The following is a 25,574-nucleotide window of genomic DNA, read 5'->3' as shown; positions in this document are numbered from 1 at the left end:
AATAATAAAAAAAAAAATCCTGATACAGATTATGAAAAGCAAAGCATTATTCTCCACAGGTATCCAAACTATGTAATCCAGCACCTTCCTCAAGGTTAAGTTTTTTCTGGGTATTAACTATGGTGTCCTTTATGGGGGAAAAAAAAAAAAAAAAAAAGAAAAACGTTTATTTAGATATCATTCCAATATAGTACACTTTACAAAGATAGTTCAGATAATTAAGGTATTGGTGGCAATAGTCTCTGATGTTTGTAAAGTTCTCATAAAAAGCCCATAGTCAACACAATTTATACTGAAATACAGTGATTCAGCAATTGCAACTTTTTTGTGCAGTGATTTCTAGAACTAAATTTTACATCTGTGAAGAGCAAACAGAAACCTGGAGCACAGAGGAGCAAAGTTAGGGTTATTTGAACACTTTAAACATTTGGAATATTTTATAAGCAATGGTCTCAGTTTTCAAGTAACTGCAAACTTCTTGGTTTCATGTTTTGGTTTTTGACAACTGTAATATAATACAGCTGTCCCTGTAGGGTTTCTGGGTATTGTTTGTTACCCTCAACTGTATCTATTGACAACCTAAACTCCAGCTCAGATTCTGCACCTGTTACACAACAACTATTACTGGGAATTAATTAGGCTCATTTTCCATACTTCCCTTATGCCAAATTACAGGTATTAGTCAATCACATTGCATGAAAGTGTTTGCACTGAGAAACAGAGAACCAAGGAGAGGGCTTTGTCAGCACACCCAGGGAGGTGACCTAAAGGATTATGTTTGACTAAGATGGACTTTGATTTTTGATATGCCTACTGCCAATGATGGTTTTAGTACGATTTTGTGACCTTTGTTGTTACCCAGTTCTCAAGAGATAATTTTCACAGTTCTTGGAAATTGTGGGACTCTTTCTTCTGCTGGAAGCATGCTCTAGTAAAATGCAAGGTACGCTAACAAAATTTGAGCATTGGAAACTGGAGGTAAACCACGTCAAAATGAAGGATAAGCACGGAACACCCTCACAATGTGCACATGTACATCAACAGTAACTGCTACTCGTTAAACCGCTGCTGAAGAGCAGAGGCTTCTCTAAGAAAGCACTGATGGTTAGAAGTGTGCTCACAGGCGACAATGAGCAATAAAGCAATAAATACTCGCCGGGGGAGGAGAAGACCAGCTGTGCAGGCCGCCTGAAGGAGGAATAGGCCTGGCCATCACCTCAGCACAGCGGTGTATCCCTGAGACTGGGAGACCAGGGGCCTGGTGGGAGCTTGTGCGCACGGAGGAGCAACCAAAAGCTGTACGATACACATCGGCTCGGAAGAGCGCTGACCGTCCGAGACCCCCAAGCTGGCTGGGCCACCGCCCCCGGCCAGCCCCTCAGGGCCGGGTTCCGCCGCCCGCCGCGGGGGGGCAGGAGCCGCCGCCAACCGGCACCAACGGCCACCCCGCCCTCGCTCCCCATTGGCTGGCGGAGCAGTGCGCAGCAGGCGTGCCGCAGGCGGCTGGCGCACGCGTGGTGGCCGCCCGGCCCGGCTTCCTGTTTGTGCCGCTGCGCTTCCGGGTCGGTGGGGGAGCGTTCGGCAGTGGCAGTTGGGGCCGCGGTGCTGCCCGAGCCGGGCCCGGGGGAGCGGGGCCGCCGCCCGGGCGAGGGGCGGGCGGGAGGGCCGTGGGAGTGGCGGCCGCCGCCGGGGCGGCATAGCGCGGCGGGGCGAGGGGAAGGCCGCGGGGAGGCGGCGGCGGCGGCCTCCTCCCGCCAGGCCTGGGTCGGTCCGCCGCCGCCGCCGCTGGGCCGATGCGCCCGGAGCACCCGCCATGGACAAGATCCTGGAGGGGCTGGTGAGCTCGTCCCACCCGCTGCCGCTGAAGCGGGTGATCGTGCGGCGGGTGGTGGAGTCAGCGGAGACGCCGCTGAGCCAGGCGCAGTGCCGCGCCATGTTCGCCCTCAGCACCCGGCTGGTGCTGCAGGGCCCCGACCCCTTCCAGCGGCAGGTGGGCCGGCAGGTACTGGAGGCCTACGGCCGCTACCACCGCGACGAGTTCGAGGCCTTCTTCAACCGCGGGCTCGTCCTCGGCCTCCTGCAGCGCGGCTACGGCGAGCTGAGCAGCCGCGACCCCGCCATCCTCGACTACATCCAGGCGGGGCTGCGCCTCATCATGAGCTGCCCCTCGGTGCTGGAGCTCTTCGAGCTGCTGCAGGTGGAGGCCCTGCGGCTAGTCTGCGAGCGGCCGGCGCCGCCGCTCTGCGCCCGCCTGTGCCAGCTGCTGGGTGACTTCCCGCAGTGCCTGCCCCGCGGCAGGAAGCTCTCCCTCGCCTTCTGCCAGCAGCTGGTCCGCAGCATCGCCCACTTCCAGAGCCAGGGCAGCCGAGAGGCCGAGCTGCGCCTCTACGTCTCGCAGGTGACCCAGGTCAGCGGGCTGCTGCGGAGCGTCTGGAAGGCCGAGCCCGACACGCTGCTGCCATCTCTGCAGGAGCTTTTTGCCGTTATCTCCGCCGCCGGTGAGCGCCGCCCGCCGGGAAGCGCGGCCGGGGCCCAGGGGAAGGAGGCGGGGCGGGTGTGGGATAACGCGAGCGGCGGATTTGCGGGCAGAAAGGAAAACCCGACCGCTGAGCATCGGTAGCTTTGCAGATGTTGCCTTGGAACCGTTGCTTCCTTACCCAGATACTAAAATGTAGCTTTCTGGTCGTCAAGAGATCAAAGCCGTCCTTTCTGTTTCCCAAAAAAGTGGTAGAGGGGAAATGGTGATTTGTTTAGCGCTTGCTCTGCGTTGGTTTTGGAAAAACTCCCGCTACGATGCTTGAAATTGTACACAAGAACAGAGTTTTGGGTGTCCCGCTATGAAAAACTGAAACTTTCAGTATCAGAAGCTACTCTTCCTCCTTGCTTCCTCTAGGAGATACCTTAGGTCTTGGAACTACTTAGTCTACAAAACTGGGGGATGTGTAGGAAATATATAAAACGTAGGTATTGTAGGAAGAGTTCACTGCCTGAGAAATGTAGACACAATTGTAAATAGGTCCTTTCTGACCTCAGGAATCTATGCAGTACTGTATTAGCTCACTTTGGAAAGTGCCTTAACAATATAACATATTTTACCATAACTGATATGGTTAGCAGACAGTTGTTGAGATAGGATATATGGGGAATATCATCTGTGTTGGATCACTAGCCTTAATATCAAGTACGATAAACAATCGTATGATACTTCTTTTTAGAACAAAAATGCTTCTCAGTTCCATTGAGGGTGGAGAAGGAAGTTGACTGATTGTCACTTTCTCACGTGGCTATTGAAAGAATAAAAGGAGTTTGTAATTCAATGCTATTCCTTGTACTGAAACCATTGAAAAATGTTTATTTTATTCTGGTTTGTGATGACAGAATGCTAGATATAGGGTAGATTAACTGTCTGAAAACTTTATAGCAATAGTGGACTTGTAGGATAGAAAACAAAGCATATTTTTTCTATAGGGTTTTCTTTTTGAGTTTATTATATTATGTCACGTTCAATTTTTACAGATACTTCCTTCGAACCTTCTGTTGCACTGGCAAGTCTTGTGCAGCATATCCCATTACAGATGATTACAGTACTCATCAGGAGCCTTACTACGGATCCAAATGTGAAAGATGCAAGTATGACCCAAGCTCTGTGCAGGTACTGTATTTAATTATAAAGGGAATGAAAGTCTTTTTAGGAGGATTCACAGGCGACAGCCTCTGTTTCCATCTTTACTCAAACCTTCAGAAGTTTTTTTGAATAATAGAAGAGTCAGAATGATGTAAAAACAACTACTTGTTGTGCTTCTTGTCATTCATCTAAACATGAGTAAACATTGAGATTAGTGGCACAGTTACTGGACTGTGATTCAGATTGTACTCTTGGTTGGTAACTTCAGAAATGTGAACAATACTGATGCAGAAAGATGAAAATGGGAGGAAGATGAAGGCCTTGAAATTCTTTGAAAGTGTTTTTAAAGCCTATGGAAGAAGCTCTTGTTGAGCATTGAATGGTAGAAAACTGAGTAACACAGTTAAACAGGCTGTCAGAAATGTGTGGTTTTTAGAAAAAGTATTTTAAAGAATTTAATGTCTGTTATATTGTTTTTGAACTACATGCATGTCAGTGTAGTGTAATACTTGCGCATTTATGTAGTGTTGCACTTACATATGTTGGTGAAATACACAGTTTTCACACCGAAAACATTCCTCATACTTACATTAAATTGAGAAGCTGTATCTCATTTGAGAACATTAATGAGAAGAAGCAGCATTAATATTTTAATTTGAGATAAGAAATATTGTTTAGGGACTTGAAAAGAATCTGCCTCAGTCAAACAGATTTCAGCAAAGTTGTTTGCCTGGTCTGAACTTCAAAGATGGAAAATTCAGAAGGATTTGTGCATGTTAATAGCTTACCAGTGACACACTGGTGATTAATTTTCGTGTTAGTGTAACTTTAACATTTATATTAACCTGCTTCAGCATAATGTGATTGTATAATGGCATCTCTGCGTGCCCCTGCTTAGGGAAGTAGTGCTGAGCTTTGGGTGTAATAGGAGCTGTTATTCTCAGATAAGTGCTCTTTCATAATACTAGCTGTGTGGTAGGTGTTTTCCTCTTGTTTTTAAGAGGGTAGTACAGTCTTACTTGCCTTGTTCATTCTTTGAAGTAATACTTGATTTTAAGAACATCTAGTTCTGTTCCATGGAATTAACTTTTTAGGTACCCCTTGTTGTTTTTGTTTGGAGATACCCTTGTGTCAACACTGTATCCAGTTTCTTTTTCTATCTCTGTCAACCCTTTGCAGTAATTACTCTCTGCTGGCTGAGAGTGGTAATTGTAAAGTGGATAATGCAGCTGGAATGTCTGGAGCACCGCATGACAGTGTTGTCATCAGGCTTGCATCATTCCCAGGAGGTGCAGAACTCCAGGCTCTCCTGATGAGAGCAGAACTCTGGCAACCGCAAATTAGAGGCCTTGTTGCTCCCTTACTAAGGATAACTTTCATGACACTGCAGAGTCTGCCTGAAGTTGAACACAAATAAGTAAATAATGTGTAGTTAGAAGACTAACAAACTGCATCTGTTCAGTGGGGCTTATAGTAGCCCCAAGTTTGTGTAAGAAAAGGTGCTTGCTTTTTGGCATCATTGAGCTGTTCTTAATTGGTTCAGCTGTCTCATGAAACCTTACCTGAAGCATCAGTGAAAAAAAGCAGAAAATTGTTAAATCTCTTCTGTGATATATGATTGCTTTAAGGCTCTGCTTCAGAGGTCTCAGAGGAGGTCGATGGCTTATGCTCAACCTCCCAACACATATAATGCTTGTTTGCACTTTAAGCAGGGGATCTTTGGCAAGAGAAACTGAAAATTTTGCCAAGAAAAACTCCAGACATGACCAGGCCCTTTGCCCTGTTGGTGAAGATGTACAATATTGTAAAATATGTTAATTTTTTGAGGGGTGCCTGGTAGCCTGAGGATTTTTTGTTTAATGTGTTTTTGTTTGGTTGATTGGTTTTGTTTGGTTAGTTTTTCCTAATATGAGGGATTTGTACCTGTGCTGCCAGAGTCTTTGTCTGATGTGGTTAAGAAGATATTTTTGAGAAAGAAGGTACTGTCTGATGTTGCACAGAGAAAATTTGTTCTATCCAGACATATCAGAAATACTGTGCTTGTTTGCACACATATGTCCATGACGAGACCTGCTCATTTTAGGGTAATGTGAGGCACAGGGTCCTCTTGAGGCCTTTAAGGTTCTCTTAATCTGGTCAAACACAAAAAGCTTCCTCTGTTTTTATTTGTGAGCATCATGTCCCATATTAATATCTGCCTTTGTATTAAAATGTGGTTATTGATTGCAGCAGAGCGGGAGCTGAGTAAATGCAATGTAGAGTGGTTTTAGTAACAAAATCTCTGATCTTTGCTGATGTCCTGGTTTTGGTTAAGACAAGACCAAGTCTCTTTTAGTGATTTTTTTTTTTTTTTTTCTTTCGGCTAAGTTCTTATAAGTAACTACATTTTTCTGAAGTTGGATGTGTGTTTTTCAGACAGACTCAGTTCCAGAGCTGATAACACCTGCTGTTTACAGTTTTACTGAGCTAAGAGTAGGAATTGCGTGCAGAAAAGGCCCAAGTTTATAGTTTACTGCTGTAGCAGCCAGGGTTTCTGTTAGACCTCTTATATCCCACAAGTGAGTGGTTGTAAAAGGGTCATATTTGCAGTGAAGGGTGAACAGAACAGGTGACCCAAATTGACCAATGAGGTATTCTGTGGCAAGCTGGGGAATCATGAAAGAATCCAAAAAAATTGATGCTTTTTAGCATAGTCTCAAGCATCTCTGCAAGTTTAGCTCTGTTTCCCCTTCTAGTTTTTGTTTCTGCCCTTAAGAGCATTGACTCTACTTTTAAGAGCAGAAACAGATTTTAAGAATGGGAATTCTGTCTGTATCTGTTATACAGATAATGAGGCTTCTCTTTACAAGGTTAATCATATGTAAATGATAGCCATTGTCCTGTTAGTAGCAATGTTGAATAGTTTAGTAGTTAATTATCCTGACTAGCGGTGGCACAGGATGGCTCATCACATATCCAGAATGATGGGATAGAACACAGGGAGCCCCAGCTCTTGCCCAAAAGCGCTATTTTTCATTTGGGGTTTCTGAGTCAGTGTGGGTGAAAGTGCGTATTGTATAAAGATGATAATCAGATATTTTAGGACAGTGATTCTAATGTAGGGATCCATAGGATACTCTGCTTGTCTGAAAGATTAATTAAGAAAACTAAGTATATTGTCATTATGCTTAAATTACCTGTGCAGGTGTTTGGGCCACAGCTGAAAAATATCAAGTTTATGACAGTGGAGTGGAGGGAAGGGAAGGTTTGAAGGCCATAAGACTGTGAGGTTTGGGGCCTAGTTTTAGGTTAATTCTTTGCAGAAATACAAAACAGTTTTTACATACTTTTTGATTTGCCATTTTAGAAAGTATATTGAAAGGGTGATCAGAATAAACAGTTTAAATTTAACAACCTGAGCAAGTGAGAGTTTTGTGTAAATTTCAGGCAGTTATGACGTTGCTGTGTTTTTTCCTAAATCTTTTTTTGTAGTAACATGGAAGAAACCCAGTAAGATCTGTGTTTAATTGTTAAAAAGGCAGTCCTAATGATTGCTTGTTTCAGAGAAGCCTTTCAATGTTAGAAACTGTTAGTAAATTTTAGGTTGTTTATGATAATACACCATGCCCAGAATACATGTGTGGTGTGGCTAAAGACCATGATTTTCTTTTCAGTTTGGAATGTGAGGACTGAAACCCTGATTTCAGTCTGTTCGGAGCTTTTTTTAATCTCCAGGAAGAACATGGGGACTGATAGTTCTGCTTCAGGTTGATAATCACAGATCATGCCTATTTGTAGTGACAGCGATGTGTATTAGACTGGATACTTGTAACCTGTTCAGCTCTGTGCTAGAATGTATCATCTTGAAAAATAATCTATATCAGGAGCTTTTTCAGAAGAGGAGTAATGTACTTCTAACTTCTTGTTTTCATTGAATTATAGAATAAAATTGTAGCGTTACACAAATTTAGAGACACCTTTGAAGGTCATCTGGTCCAGCCCTGCTCAAGGCAGGGCCAGCTTCAAAGTCAGACTTTGTTGCTCAGGGCGTTGTGCAATTGAGTTTTCTGCAAGGCTGGAGGTGCCACAGCCTTATTGTGTAACTTGTTTCAGTGTCTGGCCGCCCTCATGGTGAAAATTTTTTCCTTCCAAGTAATTAGTGATGCCTCCTCTGATTTGAAGAAGGGGATCTAGTGAACAATTAAAGAAAATCTGAAATATTGCCAAGTAAAATATCAGAAAAACAAAGCCTAAATTTCATGGTTGAGTTGGTACTGCTTTATGAAATCATCTGTGTCTTAGAATTGTTTCAACTAATCTACCTGTCTGCCTTAAGTATTGGTGTAAATTGTCTATTAATTTAAAAGGATAGAAGGGCCTCTATTTTCTGTTGCTGATATTTCACTGTATTTTCTAGGCACAGTTAAAGTCCTTTCACTTTACCTTTTTCTTAACTATAGTGAAATTCTTCCTTTTGGGGCACAGTTAGAATGCAGGCTGCTGCTGACTATTTTGAGAGCCTTTTAACACCTGCTGCAATGTATTTAAAAGTACTAGATTTTACCTCTTTAACTGAGAATATTTGAGTTGGCTTCCAGGAATGTAGTTCTAAGTTCAAGAGGCTTCCTTTTCAAATTTAAACTTAAGAGTCAGTTTTGGTCTGGTTTGGGGTAAAATGTATAGAATGGGAGGTTCCCAGGTACAGGCACTTTGAAAAAGTAGTATGTTTTTCACTCAAAATAAAAATGCTAATGTCTATAAAACCAGATTTCGTATTCTTAATAACAAGAGTACATAACATTTTATGTGCTTATATATTTCAGGTTTTTTTATATTTGTAGAATGTTTTAACTAGAACACTATTATAAATGGCTTGAAATATAATCAAAATTATTTTACTACTTGCTAACATCCTTGCATTACTACTTGTGAGTCTCTGTGTAAGTGTGCAACTATCAGGGTAATATATAGAATCTTTTTGTTGAGGTTAAAATAAGTGGCATATTGTTGGTTTTTTCTTTGTTTTTGATTGTTCATTAATTTTTCAGAATGATAGACTGGTTGTCCTGGCCTCTGGCTCAGCATGTGGAAACATGGGTGATTGCACTGCTGAAGGGACTGGCCGCAGTCCAGAAGTTTACCATCCTCATTGATGTCACTCTGCTTAAGATTGAATTGGTAGGTTGGAAAAGAACGTTCAAAATTGAAGGAGAGGGAAAGGAGTTTGTTACAGCTATGCAATTGCATAGCATCTTTTGTATTGCAACATATATTATCGTAGTATTCTGCAAAGAAGATGTAAATGTATCTGTAGCTTTCAGTTGCATTTAATGACTCTCATTCAAATGGTTGTGCATTTGGGAATCTGTTTACATTTTTATGGAAATTTCACTTTCTGGATTTACTGAAATAAATGTGGTTTTTTTAGGTCTTTAATCGACTTTGGTTTCCTCTAGTGAGGCCTGGTGCCCTTGCTGTCCTTTCTCACATGTTGCTTAGTTTTCAGCATTCTCCAGAAGCTTTTCATTTGGTAAGTAACTATATAAATGGTTTTCAGTTCTTTGAAATGTCATTCACTTGTTATTTCTGAAGTGGGTGCACCTGAAGAGTAACAGAATTGATGTGCTTGGATTTCTTCTTTGTTTCAAGGTTACAGAATCAGACCACTAGGCTTTCTAACTTCCAGGTTCAACCACTTAATCTGTAAGTGGAAACAAGCATTGTTCTTTCTGGTATTTACATATTTTTGGCAGTAGTATGTGTGGACTGCATTCTATCTTTGACCATATACTTCTAGAAATCCATTTTATGTTGTGTAAAGTCGACTGAGAAAGCTGGGCTGCAAGTAGCCCTTGTTTTCCCCAAATAGTTGTTCTTTAGAGAACCAATTATCTGCTCTATATAACCAGTGTAGATGCACAAGACCAAGAAGTATGTGACTTTAAGAAAGCTGAACATCTGTGTTTCAATGTATACGTGGGCAGACTGAAGGATACTGTTTTTAATGGTTGCTCTTCAAAACGCAGTTCACTGGCTAAAGTGATAGATATCGGGGTATGACGATGATTGTTCATGTTAGTACAGCAAGATGTACAGTGCCTTCCCTGTTCTTGTACTCAGTGTTTAGCTTAAAGTTTGAGTGAAATATGTGTCTTTCAGACTTAACGATAGTAACAGCCTGGCACACTGTTTCTCTAAGCTGTTTCCAAGGCTCTTCGGCCTGAGGGATCACAAACCCTTTGAGTGGGGTCAGAGTAGTTGCTTTATGCCTGGTACAGTTTCATAATGATAGAAGTCTGAAGTTTCTCTCTGTTCCCTCTGCTGCCTTAGTCTTGGCCTAGGATAGAAAATTGAGTTGCAAATGGAACAGCCAAGTAGCCTTGAATATGCTCAAAACATAAACATTTCATATATTTACTGTGTTGGTTTTTTCTTTGTTCCTGAGAAGACAAAACATCCACAAGAAAAGTGTACACTATGAGAAGACTTATTCTAGAAATAGGCGTTTCCTTTAACAAGGAAAACTCTTACCATAGGCTGCACGCAGTATTGTGTAAACGGCTGCCTTCAGGACTTCGTGACCATTTTCCCACCATTTTGAATAGCCTTCTTCACTGTCATTTTTTGAGCTACTGCTGTCATTTAGTATCGTATAAAGTTTTCCTGCACTTAAACTAGTTTTTTATAATAAATGGTCTGAATGCAAAATGGTTAAATGCACGTTTGATGAATATAAATTAACTTGTTTTGCAATGCATCTGAATTAACATTCCCCTTCCCTATGCTTGAGCATTGTTTGCATAAATGACTTGGGTTTTTTATAGAAGAAAAACACTGCCTTGCACTTACGGTGTTGAACTTACCATGATGTGTACTATGGAATTGTAAAAATCTACCAACGTACGAAATTTTAATTCAACCTCAAGCCGAAAGTGATAATTCTGTATGTATTCGAAGTGTAACTGTATGTATTGTGTGGCATGCTGTAAGAAAGAATTTGCCTCTCAAGAGAGCTTGTACTTTTTCTAGTCTTCCCATGTACTTTCTCTGTGCAAAATTATTGTATCTCACATCTGCTTTGTACAAATCTCATGCTTGGAGTTGAATGATTTCTTCCTCATTGCCATGTACCCACATTTATAAAGTGAACAAGGGAATTTTTTTTAATTGTTGATTTTTGTAGTACATACTGCTTCCTCTTGGTATTTTTAAACAGTGGATATCTTCCTTATTGAAAGAGTAGGGTTTCTTTCTCAAAGATGTAAAAATATACCTTACGCTTACAGAACAGCTGACATATGAAGAAGTAGCAAATGAGTATTTTGCACCTGGGCGCTTTTACTTTGGTGTTTTGAAGTATATTAGTTCTTGCGATTGGTATATTTTCCTAAATTCATTATATTCTTATAATTGCTGTTCTTTATTTCATGTCTTTCCTACTGAAAAATTTGTAAACTAATTTGTGGTGAGAAATGATTACATCAGGTTTTTCACAGTTAATGCATTTTGATTACTTGGAAACTGACAGAGGTATCCAAAAATATATTGGTTCACAGTGAGAAGTCCCTATTCTTTAGGACTGCATTGAAGTAACTTCCTACTTGATATTCTAAGACTAATATTCAAGTCTTATGCGTTTGAAAATACAGACAGAGCTGCACTGAAGGAGGTGGAGTAAACATTTCTGATTTATAATTAATCTGAACTAATCCTCAAATAGATTACGATATCTGTGGAAAGCTTTTTTAGCTCATTGTACATTAATGTCTTGGTTTATTTAGCCCAGCTCTCTCACTAGGTGGAGCTGTGGGCCAGTTTCCATCTTATAGACTGAAATAAGATGAATATGTTCCTTGGCTTCATATCCCAAGCATTAGATTCTGTTGAAGAAAAGTTGAGATACTTTGTTTTAAAAACTGTATCTGTGAAATTAGAACAGGATACTGCACTGTTAGTGGTGGCACAAAACCAAAATGTTTGCTGCTAAGGAAATTAATATGAGTACTTTGGACACTTGACCATTTAAAATCTTAACATGCATTTTCTAAGTTCATAAAGCTGCAAAACGTGATATGTGAGCTAAAGAGAGTGTTCAAAAATGAATTGTGCTGTTTGAAAATTATCATGGGTAAGGAATAGTGCATGTTTTTCTAGTCGTGGTTTCTCAACCATGTCCTACAAAGACAACAAAAGGTCCTGTGTCGTTTGACAGGTGTAGAACAGTGAAGTTGTTTGTAGAACAGAAAAGCTCAAATATGCAATTGCTGTTTAACACTTTTTTTTTTCTTCCCCATTCAGATTGTCCCACATGTGGTCAGTTTGGTTCAGTCCTTCAAAAGAGATGGCTTACCTTCCAGTACAGCCTTCTTGATGCAGCTAACTGAGTTGATACACTGTATGATGTATCATTATTCAGGATTTCCAGAGCTCTATGAACCCATTCTGGAAGCTATTAAGGTATATTAGAAATATTAAGCTGGTGGAATGTATTGGTTGTTCGTGTTTATTGGGGTTTTTTGGGTTTTTTTTGGTTTTGTCCAATTATGAAAGCTATAATTCCATAGACGGCAAATATATATATAGATATATATACGTAAAATAAAATAAACCCTAAAAAAAAAAAACCCCAAACACACACTTGGGTATTACTGACTGATTTGATAGCAGTAGTATTGTAGTTACATGTTTTGAAGCTTATAAATCCCCTGTCAATTTAATTGCGGGTGTTTTGGACTTTATTGTTTCATTCTTAGATTGTGATTTGACAGAGCAGGAATGTATTTCTAGCAGAATAAAGGATGATTTAGTGGTCAGTTAAAGCTTGAAATTTGAGAGGTAGTTTTTGGTGACAGAAAGAACTCTGTGAAAATGTGGGTCAAAAGTGACCACCAGCCCCTTTATTCCTGCAATTTGAGAGTTAAGTGAAGAACGTGTAGAAGAGGGCTTGGGAGGGGTTGTATCTTCTAGGCTATCAGGGATAGCAAGACCCTCAAGGAGAATACGGGAGCAAGTGAAGATACAAGACTGCTGAATGGCAGGACCTGTTATAAAAGCGAATACAAAACCCTATTAACCACGTTAAATGTTTCTCTTGCAGGATATGCCCAAACCCAGTGAAGAGAAAATTAAGTTGATTCTCAGTCAGAGTGCCTGGACTTCTCAATCCAGTTCTTTGCCATCTTGTCTATCTAGACTTTCTGGAAAGTCTGAAACAGGGAAGACAGGTCTAATTAATCTAGGAAATACTTGCTACATGAACAGCGTTATTCAGGCACTTTTTATGGCTACAGAGTAAGTCCGTTTTAACAGGACTTTTCATTGCAAATTCACTGTTGCAGTTGTTGCGTTCTTGCTTTTCACAGAATATTAACACGTCTTGAGGTCATTCAGCTTCCTAGAGCTTAGTGGGTTTCTTTGCATGCAGTTACTGATTGCTGAGTTGAAGTCCAGCTCTGTGGAACTGCAGTTTTGGCCATTAAAAATCCTGATCCTTCTGTCCAGTACCAAAAGGTACATGCATTGAGCTAACAGTAACCTTTTAGTACCAACTCCATTAATGGGAATAATATTTCTCACTCCTATTTCCTAGACAAGTCCTTTAGTCCCTTTTTCCTCACTGTCCTTGCTCCCTTCAGTATTGTCAAAAAGTTTATGCTGATGCTTTTGTTGCTTGTCTGTAGCCCGTTCTTACACATTTAAATCTTTTAAAAAATAGGTTTTTGCAGAGTTAGTTCCTACTGTATAATAGTTTTTCATCAGCACTGGAGTGGAATCCAGGTATTGAAGGGTAGGGTAGGGTTTCATGTTTTGCTTTCTTTCAAATTGAAGTAAATATTTGAGCTGGAATGAGAACTGCATTGTTAGAAATCTAGCAAGGAAACTAATGCCTATGTCTTTTTTTTTTTCCAGTTTCAGAAGACGTGTTCTATCTCTAAATCTAAATGGGTGTAATTCACTAATGAGAAAATTACAGCATCTTTTTGCATTTTTGGCCCATACCCAGGTATGTCAGTTTATTTCATCTGCTTTTTTTAAGTCCAGATCTGTGTACCAAAATTTAGGAACAAACATGATGCTATGGGAGTCCTGTTGAGTATGTTAAAGATATAAATATGATAGATTTGTAGGGGAATGAGTCCAAATGTTCATATGGTGTGGATGGATTTAGAGAAATGTTTTTCATAAGAAGAACATTGTGGCACTTTATTGGTTTTATAAATGGGCAGTAACAGCTTTTCTTTGAGAAGTCAAAATTTCAAAAATCCAGATAAGACCCTGGTACATGAGCTGACTATGCAACTTTCTAGGATAAACTGCGACTTTCTGCAGTGATTTTTAAACTAAATTTTATTGTTGTTCAAATTTTCAAGTGAACTTTATTAGATGTTGGGAATATTGTGCTAGAAATACATAAGACACTTTTGTTCTCTTTGATTACGAGCAATAAACTTGCTGGGAAGGGGATGAGGCTGAATCACCTTAGAAATAAATTGGTGCATATGAAATACTGTTTTTTTCTGAAGAAAGAACATTTATTTTTTTAAGCTTGCCAGCAAGAACACAGTGACTGTTGTTATAACTTCTCTGGTTTACACTCCCTACACGTTTAATATTTGCCTGCAGGATCCAATACTTATATATTTGTACTAGAGGTGATTACCACAAAATTAATGGGTCCCTCCTCCTATGATTAAGTGGTTTAATGTTTACATGTGCCGTATGTTTAATACAGCTCCTCTAGAATAATGTAATCAAAAATTCAGTGGTCAGTATCCAAATACTACAACCGTTTTTCTTAAGAAATTCTTATGTAACCTCATCTGTCCCTCTCTTATGCTAACAGAGGGAAGCATATGCTCCTAGAATTTTCTTTGAGGCCTCCAGACCACCGTGGTTCACTCCTCGATCCCAGCAGGATTGCTCGGAATATCTCAGATTCCTGCTAGACAGGTACAGTTATTGTGCCATTAATGGAAATGAATCTACGGTCTTACCACATAATGTTGATCTCTTGGGAGCAGTCATGTAGCAGTTCTACTGCATGAGTGGGGACCAGGAATTTTGGGCCTCATTCCTGACTGGCTCTGGTTTTCTGCATGGTCTGTGAAACACTCTTCTTCATAGGTTTAATCCATGGTAAAATCTGGATGCCATCTTGTCTCCACATCATTTAAAGCAGGTTGTTGTGGTAGTAATGTTCCATTTTAACATATCTGAACTTGGGTGTTATGTTAGTCATGGTCCTGTTTTTAAAATTAATGTGGTTGCTAAAAGCAGTTTGTGCATCTGGAATTTCCCCTCGGTGGAGTCAGATAAGTCATGAAGAGAGGTACCTGCATTTATAACCAATTTAAGAAGCAAGTAATTGAACTGTGGCACAGATAAAACAAACAAATAGAAGTTTATTAGTAGCCCTCTTTAATTTTGGCTTGTTGAGAATTTTGCTGAGACGTGGCTTGAGCAATATTGCTTTGTGACACGTTCCACTTCTGGAGAAGTTTATCTCAATAGTGAAATTGTGTAAATTGTATCTTTCTTTTTTTGTTTGATTTTTCTTGCTGTGGTTTCTTAACTTTCTTGGCTGCAAAATCGTGACCTTTTCTTTTCTTTGGAAATAGTCTGGCACTATATAAATAGCTACTTGTTCTCTTACAAAATCTGACATACAGAACCAGTCAGTTGGAGAACTGATTTATTAAGATAATGTAATGATAAATAATAAAAGCATTGTTTATCAGGCTTTTTTAATACTTGTCAGTTCTCTCAGTATATCCATTGTTTTGACTTATATATATTGAGACCCGTATTACATGCATTTGTACTTTTCTTATACTGTCTTCTGAGTAGTACTGACTGGTATGGTTCAGCTTGTTTATATAAAAAATAGCAAATAGCTTTTTTTAACATGAGATACTTCTAGCCACTTTACCATCTGTATTTTTCAACATAATTGGAAAAAAAACCTCTGAAGTGGTGCAGCAATATTTGTTTGGAAAATAGCACAGCTACTTGGATTTCTTTTTCTCTCTATTCAGGCTGCATGAAGAAGAGAGAACCTTGAAAGCGTTGTCTTCAACAAAGACTTCTGAAGGTACAACAAATGAAGAGTCCCAGACACAAGAAACTGTCCATAAAGCACAGGTATTTGCAGAAGCACCTTGTACAGGAAGTGAAGAAAGAACTCTGATAGAGAAGATGTTTGGAGGAAAATTGAAGACTACTATATGCTGTTTGAACTGCAAAAGTACATCTCAAAAGGAAGAAGCTTTTACAGATCTCTCTTTGGCTTTCTGCCCTCCAACTTCCTTGGAGAACATTGACCCAAAATGTGTGGAACGTTCTGAAGTGAAAGATGACTACATGGTGCAAACTAACACTACAGCAACTAGTCCTACTGGAGAAACACTTCTCAATAATTTGGAAGCAAATGGTGGACATGACACAGTAATGGATGAAGGAACTATAAAAGATCTTTCTACTGAGCCAAACTCTGAGAATACCACAAATTCAGAACTCAACAAAGTTCAAGATAATGGGGATATGTCTCAGAGGCTAGTAGGAAAAAACACTCCATCAGTCACAGACTTGTTGAATTATTTTCTGGCACCTGAGATCCTCAGTGGAGACAATAAGTATTATTGTGAAAAATGTGCCTCTCTACAGAATGCTGAGAAAACTATGCAAATCATTGAGGAACCTGAATACCTCATTCTCACTCTTTTGAGATTTTCATATGATCCTAAGTGTCATATAAGGCGCAAAATCCTGGACAATGTGTCTCTGCCACTGGTTTTGGAACTGCCAGTCAAAAGAGCAACATCTCCTCTGGCTGTAGTTTCCGGCAGTTGGTCTGTTGGTGTTGAGATTTCTGATATTGGAGAAAACCTTGCTAAAAAACTGAAGCCATCAGGTGCTGATGAAGTGACCTGCCCACAGCTAGTGCCCTACATGTTAAGCTCTGTGGTGGTGCATTCTGGTGTATCCTCTGAAAGCGGACATTATTATTCATATGCTAGAAATGTTACTGGGTCAGGGCCGTCAGGACTCTGCCACCAGTCTACAGCTCTTTCTTTAGTTTCTCCTCAGGCTAAGTTGCTGACAGAGGAGAGTCCTTGTACTGTTTTAGAAAATGAGTTGGACCCTGAAATGCCAAGAGAATGGTTTCTGTTCAATGACAGCAGAGTGACATTTACCTCATTTCAGTCAGTCCAGAAAATTACCAGTAGATTTCCAAAGGACACTGCTTATGTTCTGTTCTACAAAAAACAGAATAGCACCAGTGGCTTCAACACGAATTCGGCAAATGGACTCTGGGTAAATGGAGACCCTCCCCTACAAAAAGACCTCATGGATGCAATTACAAAAGATAACAAACTGTACTTGCAGGTAAGACAGAAATTGTATATAGAGAGTGGTCTCCTCGAAACTCACAAGAGACAGTCTAAAAGAAAGAAAAGTTTATTGTTTAAGTGTTCTAGAATATTAACCTTGTATATCACCAACCTGACTTCCATCTTGATGTTGCTAGACAGGCATCATATTAAGGTTGTCACCATTAGATGGGAAGTGTAAAGGAAAATGGGTTAAGCTTGTTTTCAGTTTAGATTTTTAGTGGAGATGCTTGCATAGGTTGTTTAACCACTGGTAATTCTATGCAGGGAAGGCTTTTCATACAGTTCCAATTTTCATTGCCTTTAAGGAATAAATCGCCAGAGTAGCTAAAGCATACTTTGAAACCTCTTAGCAGTGCTCTTATTAGCACATTTTCTTTTGGAGTGTATTTTTTTAAATATGACTGGGCTTATCCAAATGCTAGAACCTCTGAAGTGAAGAGCAGATGCTCGTGCCCAGGTTCCACTTTCCGTTCTCTGCCTGTCCGCCTCCCTCCGCAGGACCCACACTGCCAGCCACACACCCTCTGTGTTCTGAGAAATTCACCTTACCTAGTTGCTGTTACAAAAAAAATCGGTGCTCCCTACATATAAATGTAGTTTGCTTTGAACATTACTGCATGATCCAGGTGATGGAACATTAAAGGTGTATTTTACTGTGAGCTTTTTCAGTTAAGCTGTTCCTGTAAGAGTTTCAGAACTATTCAAATGAGAAAAACTAGGTAAATTCAAATTTGAAAAGAGCAACTAAGTCTGTGAAAAATCTGTTGTTACAGCTGTGTTTTACAAACATAAACAAGAGAACAGAGAGTTTAAATTGCAACTGTCCTCTTTTCAGACTGTGTGGTTAAAGCATTTGTGTCCCAAACAGCCTCTCCTCCTGACTGGACAGGGTAGAACAAAACTGGTTTCTTTAGCAGCAGTCTCAGCTGACGTGTTTTCACTCAGTTGTTGTGACTTCTTCCAATGATGCATGAATGCTTTAATTGTGAAATTTCAAACTTGAAGACAGATTATTTTTTTATTTTAGCTATATAATTGCAACATCTAGGTAACAGAGTAATGGGAAAAAAATCTGCTTTAAGAACACAACCTGCAGAAAAGTAGTACAACAACTACAGTGATATTATAGCCCTTTTTTAAGTAAAGCCAAACATTTAAAGGAGGAACAGTGTCGTCCACATAGAATAGAAATCCTAGTAACTGTTCTTATTTGCATGTTTTTGCTGTTGAATTCAGTTATTACAGTCACATACTTTAGTGTTAATAATGGAATAGGTGACTTATCTGAGTATGCATAACTGAGGCTTTTTTTTCGAATCTGTAGAGATGCTTTAGCCAATATGGAACAAGCAACATTCTCAGGGTATTAAGAAAATAATTTGTTCAATAATGAAGTTATTCTTAAATATGTTATTCTGCATTAATATTTTAAAGACCATTTTGATGAAATTTCTGGAATATGGTGAGCAATTATTACTTTAGGCTTTTTGAATACTGCTGTACGTCTAGATCCATTGAAAAATCAATGTGTTTTTATAAACACTAGAGTCACTTAGCTTGTATACACAAGTTGTTTTCTGATAATCTTCCAGACTAAAACTTTCTCTACAGAGCTTGCACCTGAAGTTATATAAAGCACACAGTCATTTTCTCTTATAACTTACAAGTGAAAGCCAAGTTAATAGTTTTTTGAAAACCTTTCTTTCAGAATTAAAAAGGGGGGAAAAAGAAATACAGTGTCTTCCAGATGAAGAAACAATGCAATTATTTAATTTTTGGTTGGGTTTTAGTGGGTTTTTGTGGGGTATTTTTGCTTATTTTATTTTTTTTTAGTTTTTGATCTTTTACCTACCTTTCAATTTTGGATTCTTCAGTACTGGCCTTTGTAGTGCTCTGCCTATCTCAGGGTTGTTGAGATCTTGTTCTATTCTCAACTTAAATGAGGCTGATTAGAAATGCTCACTTATTGCTTTTCTCAAATTAGTACCAATATTGTGATTCACTAGATTAGGTTGTATTTTTGAGATGTTGCACTTTATTGTCGTTCAGAGTTCTAAACTAGTATTTTCCTGTGAAGTTAAGAATACTTTTATGTCCTGAGAAAGCCTGTACTTTTCAGAAGAAATGTTCCAAAAAATCTCTAGCTTATTACTTTTGTTTTAATATTGCATACCAGCTTACCACATGGTAAACAAAAATGGTTCCATTTTAAATAACAAAACATGCAATGTGGGTAGCTCCTGCTCCAGTTAAAACAAATTAAAAATCTTATTCTGGGAACAAGTGGAAAGCAGGGGGAATGCTCTGCATTTTTCTTAGTCCAAAGAACCATATTGACTACCGAGGTCTACATACCTGATTTTAGTATTTGTTTGGATAAAACACTTGACCTTTTTTTAAGAAACAAGGATGTTTCTTGAAAAAATGCCAGTGCTGTATGCTATACTAGAACCATTTAATGAGGGTTAATATTGATCAAACCAGTATATACCTTCAGAGAAGAAAGAAATGTGCTCATTTAACTCAAACTACTGAACAGGAGGAGTAGAGCATGAAAGATCTTAAACTGCTAAATAATTTCACTTTTAGCATTGAAGACACAAATAAGTGTGTGGTTTTTACTACTAATACTTTGTCGAGAAACTTTTGTAATTGGTAATTTGATCACTACTCCACACTTCTTATGAGTGTGTGCATACATGGAGATACTTTCCATCCATTATGGAGAACATTTTGTACATGATAGCAATGAAGCTGAGGTCATGGATGAGGTTTATCCTGTTCTCGGTGCATTCTGACTACTTCTGAACAGTATCTTTAAGTGGTTGATAAAAGCTGTAAGTCATGTACACTCTGTACGAATGTGATGTGCTGATGCACAGCTCCCGAGCTGTGGGAGTCATCTCTTGCACATCAGTTAGATGATGCTGATCTTTGTAATTGTGCTTTTCCTCTCGAATTGTCCCCTCCCTCAAAGGAAACCTAGTGATAGAACAATCATGTTGTAGCTAATTGGTATTCTGAAAGGTATGTGATATGAAACATACATGAAATAGTTTAGGTGCATAGCTATGCCAAAACCTTGTGCTATTCAATAACTGCAGTAAGGGAAATGAAAATAAATAATGCTTTTATCTACAACTGGCAGAAAAAAAATGAGGCATAAGACTCTAGTGTTCCTTTTGCCTACGATTTTGATTTTTATTCGATATAGCATAATCCGCAAACATATTGTTGATGCTTATATTCTTTCATAGTACAGTTTCTTAGGTAAAACTCAACCACTGGGTTTTAAAAGATACGAAGTTGCCAGAAAATGGTTCTCTAGGAGCATGTAAGTGGAAGAGGGAGTACGGAAAAACTCCCATTTTTGATCTGGTTCTGTGATGTATTAAACCAAACATTGTCTCGAAAATATTTTACAAAAATACCCAGTGGTGAGTCTCCCACTGTTTGATTTTTAAGAAGAAATTCTATTCTAAACAGTTTTGCAGTGTAGTTTTTCAACTCAACAATCTATTCCTACAAGGCCTGCTATTTTAGTCATTTTTTCCATTGATTTCTAGTACTGGAAGCGAGTTCTTTGTATTCCCTTGTTATTCCTAGTAAATTTACTTAGTTTTTGATGTATCTTATAGTTAGCAGATACATAAGAATCAACGTATTGCTGGAGATAGCGTAATACTGTCTTTCAGGAATATGGCAAGCATATCTGTGCAGCCAATATCCTCCAAATATATTTTATATAATTTTGGAAATGAGTATGCATTTCAGTCCTTAGTATAAAAGATTAGTTTTAGCCTTAGTTTTAAACTTAGACTATGTTTTTTTCTAAGAGGGCAGAGCAATTTAAACCCACAAGTACTATTTTTAGCACCTGTGAAAGTACCTGGATGAGACTAAGTTTAGTGCTTTCATGGTAGTATAATAGAAACAGTCTTCCAGACTCTTGGCTCTGTTCCTCGCTTTCACCAGGAGGTGGAGAAGAGAAGGAAAAACTCAAGGTAATGTGTGTAATTACCAAAACCCAATTAAAATTTGTTCCAGTTGCCTTTAGGGAGGTGTGTAGTGGCTGTCACGTGAAGGAGACTGTCGATATGAGATTTAGCATCTGAATACTTCCACGTTGTTTCCTAAAGAAAAGCTTGTACAGAACTGCTGTCTTTTTTGTGTCAGTCCTCTAGAGCCTAACACCTGCCTTCCAATTTCTGAAGTGTGTGGCCAGTTTAAGAAAGGGAAACTAAAGACAATAAATTGCTATAAGGTTTGTGATGCTAGTTGGCCAGAGGGAAAATAGGTTATGATCTCTGTAATGAGGGAAAAGCCTCTGCTCATGCGCTTCTTACATGTCTAGAGAAGCCACCAGAGCATTCAGCTGAAAAAGCAGCTGGCAGGAGGCGATGCTTGCTACTTTCTGCTACTTGTGCAGGTACTCTTTCCAGCAGCTGAGCCTGATTTTATAGTGTTTGAGACTGCTAACTCAGTTTTAACATTAGTAAAAGCAATAACATTTGGAAGTTAAAAAGCTGCACTGAATGGAAACTAAATAGCTTCTCCATCTTTTTGGCTTTTCATCTGAGTATTTAGTTACTCTATGCAGTTATCTGAGTGGAATAAAAAAGTTGCTTTTAAATAATTAATATTCATTTAACGGTCTTACCTTTCCATTTGGCAACTAAGAACAAGGGCATCTTTAAATTGCTAGGATGAAAATTCATGTGAAATGTGTATCAAAAGCTTTGATCAGCAGTCTGATTCTTCAGTAACATCACATGCTGCTATAAAGTTCTGGCATAAACTTAAATGGATTTAATTATGATTCATGTAGGCTTACTGACATTCATTGAAATTGTCCATTTCAGACTGACTGTTGGTGTTCAACTTGGAGTTCAACAAAGTAGCCGTTCAGACTTAGCAGTCCAGAAGTTAGTGATGTTGCTTTAAAAGCTGTTTAAAAGGCTTTACTAGAAATAAGGTGCTTCTAGGACTTGAGGTTATTGGGGGCGGGGTGTGTTCTGTTGTTTTGTTTGTTTGTTTTTGCAAATTGTCTTTACTCTTTCATTTCAGGAGCAGGAGCTTAGTGCTCGAACACAAGCACTTCAAGCTGCCTCAGCCTCGTGCTCTTTCCGACCCAATGGATTTGATGACAATGACCCTCCGGGAAGTTGTGGACCAACAGGTGGAGGAGGAGGGGGTGGGTTCAGTACAGTTGGTAGATTAGTCTTTTGACTATGAAGACAACCTGGAATACACTGGTTCCAAAGCAGCCCGTTACTGCTGAGGACAACTAAAATATTGAACTTTGTCAGATATTGTACCAAGTTTTGAGACTTGATCCTTGTTCAAAAGCTAATGTTGGGTTTCGTTTTTTTTTTTTTTTCTTGGTTCTGTTTTGAAATAAATAAGCGCATAATGGCAAAAAAAAACTACCTCTTAAAAATTCAGTTGCTTTTCTAGTAAGAGATGCTTGCCCAAAAGACAGAAAATAGAGATTTTTTTCAGTAGTTGCTAACGACACTGCATTAAACTGAACAGACGCACTTACATCTGTTTCTATTGTCCTCATCCATGGAATGAAGAAAGTTCATTTTTTACTCTGGTGTTGCTTTATGTGGAAATCCTTTCAGATGGTCTAACCTGCATACATAATCTCTCACCCCCACTTATTTACAAATCCGGTACCTTTATGGATTTCTAGAGATGATGCAATTTATAATGAAGGCAATAATTTAAATGTGACATGATACAGTACTTTTCAGAGTAGAAATTACTTAATGTATTTCCAGTATAAATGTAAAGAAGTAAAAATAATTTATAAATACTTGCTAAGTTGTTTTCCAAGAGACTGCATGTTCTGTAGGAACAACGTTTTTAAATAGAAATTACTAACTTTGTAGCATTTCTAATTGTTTTGAGGATTTTAAAATTATTTCAGGGAATATATCTGCTATATATTGGAAAGGAAGAGATTCTGTATGTGCCTTGCAGTACTGTAATTTAAAATGAACTTTCTGAGGCTGCAGAAAAGGGGAAAAAATATTGAGGTTTTTTTATCAGTATTAGAAAACAAGACGTTTATAGAAAGCCGTTAGGTTTCCAGAAGTAAAAATCTGGTAGCTTGAAATGCAGTAAGTTTGTCTGTTATTTTTGATTCAAAAAAATATACCTAGTGATCTATAACTTGCGTGGCCTGCATTGTGAAGAAAAAAGCTGGTCATAAATACTGAGCTATGCTTGTGAAATCACAGAGAGACTGCCTGTCCTGATCCTTGCAGAGGATCTGTGCTTCTAGCAGACCTTTGAAATTTTGCCTTCTCATTTTGCTTGTAGTGAGAAATTTCTGGTGAGTTGAGGTTTTCACTTGGCAGAAGACCAAAATGATGCTGTCTAGGGGGCAGTGTTTGCTTTTTAGGCCAGCAGAAGTTGAGGAACTACTCTTTCAGTCTTGGCAAAAATAGCAGCTTTGTGCAATGAGGATAAAAGAAGTAAAGGAGTTGCACTGATGAATCTGGTGATTAATTCTTAACTTGAATAATCTTATAGTGAAGTGTAAATTTTTATTTAAAGTATTTTTACAAATTTCTGCACTGTTTTGCTGTGTTTTTATATTCTACTAGGTGACAAAGTGCATCCTTAAAAAGCATGCAAACCTGGCAGGTGTTAGCTTAACTGTACAAAATAAACAAATTTCTTTTAAAAAATGCCTTTAAAAAGCATAAGATGAGAAAAATTTAACCTTGTTCATATGATATAAAATATATGGAGTTTAGTCTGAAAGGTAACTTAGCTTGCAAACTATTTTTATATTATCACTAAAACAATGTTGCTTACTCTGCTGCAGAATCACGTTACTGCTCAAGAAAGCTAGGAAACTCGCTTTCATTTCTTTAATAGTTTCCAAGCTTCGTTCGGTACCTCGGCTCGGAGCTCTGCTTTCTTTGCTGTCTCAGTTGTAGGTCTCTGAGCTGGGAGGTTTAGCTGGTGATGAGACTGGCGTGAAGACTGTTCTCATTTCATTGGGCTTGGATGAGGTTTTCTTGAAAGCTCACTTTGCCTTGAAATTCTATAACTTCCAGTCCAAGAGAGTTTTTTTTATTGCCTTTTAGGCTTCTCTGCCAATTAGCTCTGGTTTTAAAATGTTTTGTATGATAGGTTCATTTGGCTTTCCTTTCCCAAATTATGAGCTGTCTACTGGTTGCTTTACAATGGGAGTGTTTTGTCTCTCTGTATTAATTCACTGTTCATTTTAAAACACTAGTAAGTAGAAGCAGGGGCAAGTGGTTTTGCTCTATATGAAAACATAATTTTGTGGAGGTCAGTTTTGTTTTTATGTTCTCATAGTAAAAATATAAATTATGTAGCCTACCTAAAAATAACAAACAGTATGAGTTTTGTATACCTATTGTACTAAATTTATTTCATGGTCTCTTAGAAGGCTTTGTACACCCTTGTTTGCCTGATCTAAATTAGGTGTTAAATATGGCTATTTTGTATGTGAGTAATGCCAATAGGGTTGGATCTCCTTAGGTATAAAATGATGGTGTGTCTCAAACTGAAAATAACTTGTTTCTTTCCACTTGTTGACTTCTGTTCACAGAATCACAGAATGTTAGGGATTGGAAGGGACCTCGAAAGATCATCCAGTCCAATCCCCAACTGTTGACACAGTTACTTTGGGTTTTACAAATAGATTTTAAAGTTCACAATACCAACTTGCAAGCCTACTTGCTGACCTGACAACCATTGTAGGCTGATTCATGCCTAACATGGAAGGTTTCAATAAGACTAGTGAAAGTGGAGAAGTGTTTCATGCTAAAATATACACCTGTTGTCATTGTTTACAGTAATGGTGTTGCATGCTTCTATCTTCTGGACATAGTGTGAGAGAACAGTGTATATATGGTACTTGAATTTCTGTTGCCTGTGGATGAATACTGGTTGGTTTGTTTATTGATGTTTTGGGCTCCGTTCTTAATTTGTTTTCCCTCTAAACTGAATCAATACAAAGATACAAAATATGTAACGCTGTTTCTGAAGCTCAGGTTTTTTGTTGTTTCCTTTCATGAAGGATACACTATTGTGCCAAATTCAAGGTTGGTATGTCTTTTAAAATCCTGTTTCCTTTTAACAAGAGATTGTCTTTTGGTTTTTGTTTTAATGTTTGGTGGAGTTGTATTAATGTTCTTCCATACAGTTAATTTTGTACAGTTTTTTTCATGTGGAGCATTACAGTGGATTGCCGTGAATGTCACGCTTGTAACAAGTGATTACAGTATCTACAAGGCAGCTTTTCTAGGATCAGGAGAGAAAGGGCTTATTTGGATAACTAAACAAGTCACAACTTCTGGCTCGCTCTTTTTTCTTCATTTCTTTTTGCCCTTGTTCCCTAATCTGGAAAGTTAAATAATATTTTATTTTCTGTATGCTCTGGAAATTTAGTTTTGTGGGTAAGCCTTTTTTTTTTTTCCTTTTTTTACATTCTGTAGCAATAAGGTTTTTTATGGAGTCAGAATACTACTATTTTTTTTTTTGTGTTAGTGACAGGTGAAGGGCAGAAGCACTGTGAGCTAAAGGAG

The 25,574-nt window shown here is 38.7% G+C and overlaps 1 protein-coding gene across 1 annotated transcript; it reads left to right on the top strand.

The window, feature by feature from the left end:
• The first annotated feature begins 1,665 nt into the window (after positions 1-1,665).
• Positions 1,666-25,343, top strand: USP38 (ubiquitin specific peptidase 38). The gene is made up of 10 exons (XM_065837312.2): positions 1,666-2,498; positions 3,517-3,652; positions 8,653-8,782; positions 9,033-9,134; positions 11,903-12,061; positions 12,702-12,895; positions 13,514-13,607; positions 14,448-14,554; positions 15,640-16,990; positions 22,066-25,343. Exons 1-10 carry the CDS (start codon positions 1,814-1,816, stop codon positions 22,225-22,227), a joined length of 3,120 nt encoding a protein of 1,039 aa, XP_065693384.2. The 5' UTR covers positions 1,666-1,813; the 3' UTR covers positions 22,228-25,343.
• Positions 25,344-25,574: the final 231 nt, after the last annotated feature.

Source organism: Patagioenas fasciata, chromosome 4 (assembly GCF_037038585.1).
Source record: "Patagioenas fasciata isolate bPatFas1 chromosome 4, bPatFas1.hap1, whole genome shotgun sequence".
Taxonomy (NCBI): Eukaryota; Metazoa; Chordata; class Aves; order Columbiformes; family Columbidae; genus Patagioenas; species Patagioenas fasciata.
This window is presented reverse-complemented; position numbering and strand designations above follow the sequence as displayed.

Coding starts and splice junctions, on each gene's coding strand:
- USP38 (XM_065837312.2), top strand. CDS start 1,814: ATGGACAAGATCCTGGAGGGGCTGGTGAGCTCGTCCCACCCGCTGCCG. Junction 9,135..11,902: donor CTCCAGAAGCTTTTCATTTG/GTAAGTAACTAT, acceptor TTCCCCATTCAG/ATTGTCCCACATGTGGTCAG. Junction 14,555..15,639: donor CTCAGATTCCTGCTAGACAG/GTACAGTTATTG, acceptor CTCTCTATTCAG/GCTGCATGAAGAAGAGAGAA.